The 6887-nt window shown below is 63.6% G+C and overlaps 2 protein-coding genes across 2 annotated transcripts in view; one reads left to right on the top strand and one right to left on the bottom strand.

The window, feature by feature from the left end:
* MCAT (malonyl-CoA-acyl carrier protein transacylase) overlaps window positions 1-3291 on the bottom strand; it is a 19459-nt gene extending 16168 nt beyond the window's left edge. Inside the window, exon 1 of the mRNA XM_015571909.1 lies at window positions 3181-3291. Within this exon, the coding sequence (XP_015427395.1) occupies window positions 3181-3291 (111 nt within the window). The remainder of the gene's footprint in view (window positions 1-3180) is intronic.
* Window positions 1-6887, top strand: part of TSPO (translocator protein) — an 11101-nt gene that overhangs the window by 1235 nt on the left and 2979 nt on the right. Inside the window, exons 2-5 of the mRNA XM_015571908.1 lie at window positions 4883-5202; window positions 5885-5947; window positions 6063-6304; window positions 6748-6885. Coding sequence (XP_015427394.1) covers window positions 4911-5202; window positions 5885-5947; window positions 6063-6304; window positions 6748-6885 — 735 coding nt within the window. The 5' untranslated portion in view covers window positions 4883-4910. The remainder of the gene's footprint in view (window positions 1-4882; window positions 5203-5884; window positions 5948-6062; window positions 6305-6747; window positions 6886-6887) is intronic.

Here is a 6887-nt window from a genome sequence, read left to right as displayed (position 1 = left end):
CTTTGGCCCAGGGTGAAGCGATGGCCGTGGAGCTGGGCTTCCAACCAGGGGGGTGTGCGGTGGGGTGGCCCGGGGTCGGGGTCGGGGGAGGCTCACAGGGAGGGGGCCAGCTTGTTGCTGTGGACACTTTTGCCTTCCCATTATTTTAGTTTTGAATCTTGGTTTTGAAGTTTGTATTTTCTTTTACATCTTTTTGATTGTGCCAGCAGTGCCTGGATGCGCTGTGTTTAAACAGTAGTCATGCTCCATAAAGCAAGTTTCTTCTTGTCACCCAGCCTGACCCGGCACAACCCCAGCCCGACCCCAGCCTTACCCCAGTCCTACCCCGGCCCAACCCCAGTCCTACCCCAGCACAACCCCAGTCCTACCTCAGTCCTACCCCAGCCTTACCCCAGTCCTACCCCAGCCCAACCCCAGTCCTACCCCAGTCCTACCCCGGCCCAGTCCTCCCGCTTTCCAGTGGCTGTGGGTCCTCCCAGACCTGTTGTCTGGTATGTTGGACACTGTCATGGTGGAAAATCTTTACAGAGGTTATAATGAGGATTAGCTGTGAGTCCTTCACACACACATACACACACACACACACCAAGTCCCTGGGACCATGGTGGCTTCCAGGGAGAGAGAGGCCGGAGCTGGGTAAGCTGGGAGGGAGGGGCCAGAGAAAGAGCAAAACCCTTTGTGCTGCTTGGGGCAGCTTTGCCACCGTCTGTGGGACTCAGAGGCCGGGAGGTGAGGCCCCAGGGCTGGGAGTGAGGTCACAGGCTAGGAGGGCCTGGGGGCAGGGCGGGTTCAGATCCTGTAACTGCTGCCCCGAGGCCCCGAGGGGCTGGGACAGGGGCCTTAGGGCGGCGGGAGGGCGGCCCTTGGCGTGGTCAGTGGGCGGAGGATCGAGGAGGGAGGTGGGTGACACAGGCCGACGTGCCATGTCAGGATGGGAAGGAGGCTGAGAGGGGAGGCGACACGGCGTTGTGAGTGGACGTGTGGCCCAGAGCTCAGGCCAGCAGAGTCCCAGCTGGGGTGGGGGTGGAGTTGTGGGCCTCAGAGTTACACAGACCCAGACAGTTCTGAGATGCCCTGTGCCTCAGTTTCCTCTTCTGGACGGTGGGAGTAGTCATGAGTCCACATGGAGGCCAAGGGGGCTGTGTGGCTCAGGGTTCGAGAAGAATAAGCCAAGGGATGACTCCAGCCTGACCCACTTGCCCCCTCCACCAGCCCCACCCCCTCCAGTAACCCTACCCCTCCACCAGCACCTCGCCTGCTGGTCATTCCCAGAGGCCCAGACCCTTCTTGGACCCAGGCCCTGAGCCCTGCTTTGCTCCATTCGTGGCCTGGTTTGGAGGCGTCCCTGTGAGTGGCCCCAGGCGTGAGGGGGGGCCTCAGTGCAGCATTTCCACCTGGGTGGCCGGTGGCCGGTGGCCAGCCAGTTGTTTTCTCAGCCTGGGGTCGGCTCCAGGGAGGAAATGGGCGAGTGGCCCCAACACCCACACCCACAGCCCCTCACTGGTCTGGTCCTCACTTGAGCTTGAGCTCTCCATGGCCCCATGCAGCAGCCAGGGCAGCTTATACCACTTGCCAGGGGGGAAACTGAGGCCCAGACAGGAGCTGTGGCCTGGGGTCACCAAGCCAAGGTTTTGGGTTCTTAGTCACCTTCTGCCAGAGGTAGAAATGGGGGTGGCTTTGCCCCTCTGCCCAAGTCCGAGCCTTCCCCCTTTCCCCCTTCTTGGCCACGGGCACTTCCTGGCGCCCCCTGGCGCCACTCCCAGAGCGGATCTCTCAGGCCGGCCTGTCTGGTCCAGCTGCCCCGCCAGCCTGGCCAGCATGACTCAGCGTGTGGCCCCCAGGGGGTGACTCAGGAGCCTCCAACGCCCTGCCTGGCCTCTCCACACGGGGCATCTGGGATCCCTGTTTGTGATCCTCTGAGCCTCTGACCCCCTCGGCCCGCGGACCACAAACACAGCCCGGCCCTCGAAGGGGCGGCCCAGGGGTGGGTGTGGGGGTGCAGGAGCACGGGCCCTCACCCTGCTCTGCGGGCCCTCACCCTGCTCTGCGGGCTCACCCTGCTGGAAGCCACCCCTGGTGGGGGACTTGGGAGGTGGCTCTGGGCCCAGGCCGGTGGGCACTGTGCGGGTCTGTGTGGGGATGGCTTAGGCATGCGCTGAGTGCCGTGTCAATGCAGAATCTATTTTTTTAATGGCCCAAATAGCACCCTCCTCCACTCTACAGTGAAAACCAAAAGATCTAAAGCTTCTCAAAATAAAGTATATTCTGATGTTGAAGAAGAAACCGACTTTTAAAAAATCATCTATAATTGACTATCTATTATTGCAAAAACTATCCCTATAATATCATATACCTCGTGAAACAGTAATTTGGATTATGTGATCAGTTATTTTAATTCCCATTATTTTTGGAATAGATGGCACCCTGCTCTGTGGGCCCTCACCCTGCTCTATGGCTTCGGCCACAGGGAAGCCACCCCTGGTGGGGGACTTGGGAGGTGGCTCTGGGCCCAGGCCGGTGGGCACTGTGCGGGTCTGTGTGGGGATGGCTTAGGCATGCGCTGAGTGCCGTGTCAGGGTGAATACCGCCCCCCCCTCCAGGAGTGTGGACACAGGCTGCATTGTGGGAGCCCGGACCACGTCGTGCTGATGAGGGAAGCCAGTCCCCAGGCCACGTGCTGCAGGCCCTGTGAGGAGCCATCTTGAAAAATGCAAAAAACGCTTCCGCAGATGGGGCGGCCTGAGGCTTCTCAGGGGCCCAGGGTCGCGCCCCGCTGGCCGTGCCGCAGGCCCAGCCCGGGGAACCTGTCCCCACTCTACAGGCGGGAAAACCGAGGCCCGGGAGGGCGGAGTCCGGTCACTCGGGTCAGAGCTGGGCCCTGCCGCAAACCGAACACTCTCTGTTCCTTCAGGGAAAATGAATGTTCAGGAGCGCGCTCTCTCGTTCTCTCTCGTTCTCTCTCACACATGCCCGCCTCGCCCTCCCTGAGCTCCAAGGGCCCCCTTGGCTTCTAAGCGTCTCCTGAGCCGTCGCAGCCCAGCGGGCTCACCCCACCCCCTGTGACTTCCTAAGTGAACTTTCTCTGATCATTTGGAAAAAAGAGAATGCTCATCACAGACAGTTTGGAAACGACGGCGACGTCATGAACCGCCCCATGCGGGCCTCCTGGGCCGGCGCCACCGTAGGGACGGACCGGGCCAGGCTGCGGCCCAGGAGGCCCAGGCCCAGGCTCAGGTCGGGCGGCCACACCGCCGTTCCCAGGAAAACCGTGGTGGTAGGTGACGACAACATCGTTGTGCGTCTGTTCCACGTTTTACGATGCCTGCTTCTGTGACCCATTTCCTGTTAAAATTGGGGTGGTCTGTATTATCCAAATTTATATTTATTCGGGCCTCCGGGTTGCGCAGGGCCTCCCCCTGCACCTGCTCCCCTCCCACCACACACAGAGGTATGAGTCCTTCTCTGCCCCCCCCCCCCCCCCCCCCCCTCCTGTGTCCCGTGGAGAAAGTGCTCGCTGCCTTCCAGCACCTTCTTCCCCTGACCCCGGGTCAGGGTGCCCCTCTGAGGCTGTGCCCGCCCCCACCCAGCAGGCTGGGATGTAAGTTTACTGAACTGAATCCAGCGTGTGGCTTCTTATCTCATGCAAACAGACGCCCTCAGATTCCCCACCTGGGGTCGCGGTGTGTCGGGGGGGCTCAGCCCCTCCTTTGGTGATGGGGAAGCGGACACGGAGCCAGGGGTGCTGAGGGGCTGAGGGTGCCCGCAGCAGGTCCCGGCAGAGCTGGCCCCCGAGGCCCAGCCTGGGTCCCGGCCCCGTCGTGTCTCTCTGGACTCTTAGCTCCTGGGAGCAGCTCAGCCTGCCAGGAGCATGGCATGCTGCGGGGCACCCAGTGGGTCCTGGCACAGACCCTGGTGCTGCTGGGCAAGGGGCGTGGCCACCAGCATAACGGAGAAGCCATGCCTGGGTCCCCAGCTCTGGGGTGGCAGCTTCCCGGCCCCAGGCAGAGCCGTCCTCACCCTGAGCCCTGCCCTCCTGCCCAGCCCTGACTCTCGCTAACTCCCCCCCTTCCCACTCACCACTGCCAGGAGCGGGTTTTGACCGCGGCCAGGCGTGGCCCCAGAGTGCTGGGTGACCCCAGGCAGGCTGCTCCCCTCTCTGGGACCGGAAGGGAGGGTGACTGTAGGGTGTGCACAGCCCCACACCGGGCTGGGCCCAGGTAGGCAGGTTGATGTCCCATTTCACAGAGGGAGACACTGAGGCGGCCCAGACAGTTTCAGGGATTTGCCTGAGGTCACAGGGAAGCCAGGAATGAGCCGAGCCCTGTCGGCTGCCAGCTGCCCAGGGTGTGGATGGGAAGTGCTAGAACCTGAAGCACGGGGCGTGGACTGGCGCAGGCCTCCCCGCATCCTGGCTGGCACCGGCCTGGGGAGGAAAGGCTGGGCAGCCTGCTTGGTGGCGGGGCCCAAACCGGCCTGACTGAGGTGGCGGAGCGGAGGGCTCACCTGTCTGGGGACCCAAGGCCAAGGCTGAGGTGAGAGCACAGGACGTTGGCAGCTGGGGCAGGAGCTGAGGGGGCCTGCAGTGGGACGGGCACCTGGGAGGCTCCCACAGTCAGGGCAGCTTCTGGGTGCGGGAGGAGTTTGGGTGGAAATGTGTTCCCTGGCGCCCGGGGGCTGGGAGGGCAGGGCTGCAGGTGTGAGCCGCCTCCCCACCCCCATCTTCGCCGCCCCTCCCATCTTTTCTTCAATCGAGTGACTGAGTGATGAGGGGCTGGTACCAGATGCACCCCAGGACTTTGGTGACCCCGGGTCTGCGCACAGTAGGTTCTTGGGAAATGCGCAGTGCGGCCCAGCCTCTCACCGGCCCTGCTTTCTCTTTCAGAGCTTCCAGAACAGCAGCCAGAGCAGAAATGGCTCCGCCCTGGGTGCCCGCCGTGGGCTTCACGCTGGCGCCCAGCCTGGGGGGCTTCCTGGCGGGCAGGGCCTCTTCCCTTGCCAGGGCCCCGGCCCCGGGCGGGGCTGTAACTGTCGGTGCTCCTTGGGCAGCGGCGCCGTTTCTGGGCCTCCTCTGCCAAGGGAGGGTGGAGAAAGTGGCGGACCGTGGATTGCAGCACCGAACCTTCCCTGCGGGGCCTCTGGGGAGGGGCGGGCCGATGGCTCAACCCCACACTGGCATCCTGGCTGCTTTCACAACGCCAGGGTGAGACTGGCTCAGTGGGCAAAGTTCAGACGTGGGCAGCGTGGCGGCTTCCAAGATCAATGGCCGCAATAACAACAGCAGTAACAGTCGCTGCCGTTTGCTGAGCATCCGTTTGGTGCTAGAGTGCGGGAGCCCCTGGCCGGGACCCTGGGAATTGCTGTGGTGAAAGGAAGTGCTGTGGGGCGCCCCCTGGTGGCCACAGCGGGAACTGCACGCAGGAGGTGCCGTCAGCTTCCTGCCCATCTTCTGGAATGTTCCCTGCATGCGGGTTCTGTGTCAGCCCCGGGCAGGGTGGGGCCGGCCGTAGACCCTAGCTACCCTCGGGGCAGGTAGCAGAGGCTGGGCTGGGAGCCCCAGAGTTGTGGTGGGAGTAAGACAGTCCCTGAAACCTGGCTGTCCCTGGGCCCCACCCCCCAGCCCAGGCAGGCCCCCAGCGCTCCCTGCGTCCCGCTCCCTTCTCTCCAGTCCTGGCCCAGGTGCCTCGCTCCTGCGTCAGCTTGCTCTGGCCTCCAGGCCTCCGAGGCCTCCTTGGCCTTCCTCCACCACCCAGATCCTGACACGGCACAAACGTGGCCCCGTCTCTTTCCCGGAACCCCGCCCCGTGAGGCTCCTGTAGGCACTGACAAGGGCAAACTCCTACTCATCCTGTAAGGCCCAGCTCAGATGCCTGTGTGTTCTGTGCAGTGCCCCGGCAGGGCTGGGAGCCTCACGGCTTCCTTCTTCACAGCCCCGACAACGACAATAATGGTAAATACTTACTGAGTGCCCCACGTGCCAGGCACTGCCCTAAGCACTGCCGGTGCATTAACCTGTGAGAAATGAAGGCCCAGAGAGGTCAGGCAACTTCCCTGAGGCCACACAGCAGTCAGCGGCAGGGCAGGCCTGACATCACTGTGTCCTCCCGGAGGTCAGTGCGCTCCTGGCCTCTTTTCCGGCGTTGCCCTGACAGGTGTCCTCTGTTTCAGGTACGGCTCCTACCTGGTCTGGAGAGAGCTGGGGGGCTTCTCGGAGGAAGCTGTGGTGCCCCTGGGCCTCTACGCGGGGCAGCTGACCCTGAACTGGGCATGGCCTCCCATCTTCTTTGGCTCCCGACAGATGGGTGTGGTAAGTGCCTCCCTGGCCCCTGGAGATGGGCGTGGAGGGCGGGCCTCCTTCGGGGACACGGGCATCACACCCAGACGGGGCCAGGGCCCGAAGGCAGGAGCAGCGTCCCGTCAGCCGCTCAGGGCCGGCGCCCTCTCGTGGAGCCTCCACGGCTGCTTTTCCTCCAGCGAAGGAGCCGGACGGGCTGCTGGCCCCGGTTTAGGAGCCAACGTGTAGGACCACCCACAGTGCACCTGGCACCGTGCACCCCCCACGCGGTGTGGGTCAGGCAGAGGCAATTGTTGCCATTTTATTATGGGGAAACTGAGGCAGAGAGTGGGGGAGGGGCTTGCCCGGGTCATGCGCGGGTGGAATGGAGTGAGTTCTCAAGTGGGTGGGCAGCTGGGACAAGCACCCTCGTGGGTACCTTGAGCCTCAGGCCCCCGTCCTCCGTGTCTCCACAGGCCCTGGTGGACCTCCTGCTGACGGGGGGGCTGGTGGCAGCCACCGCCGTGGCCTGGCACCGGGTGAGCCCTCCGGCCGCTCGGCTGCTCTACCCGTACCTGGCCTGGCTGGCCTTTGCGACCGCGCTCAACTACTGCGT

The sequence above is a fragment of the Myotis davidii genome, unplaced genomic scaffold, assembly GCF_000327345.1.
Source record: "Myotis davidii unplaced genomic scaffold, ASM32734v1 scaffold428, whole genome shotgun sequence".
NCBI lineage: Eukaryota > Metazoa > Chordata > Mammalia > Chiroptera > Vespertilionidae > Myotis > Myotis davidii.
The sequence above is the reverse complement of the archived record's forward strand: the minus strand, read 5'-3'. Positions and strand labels throughout refer to the sequence as shown.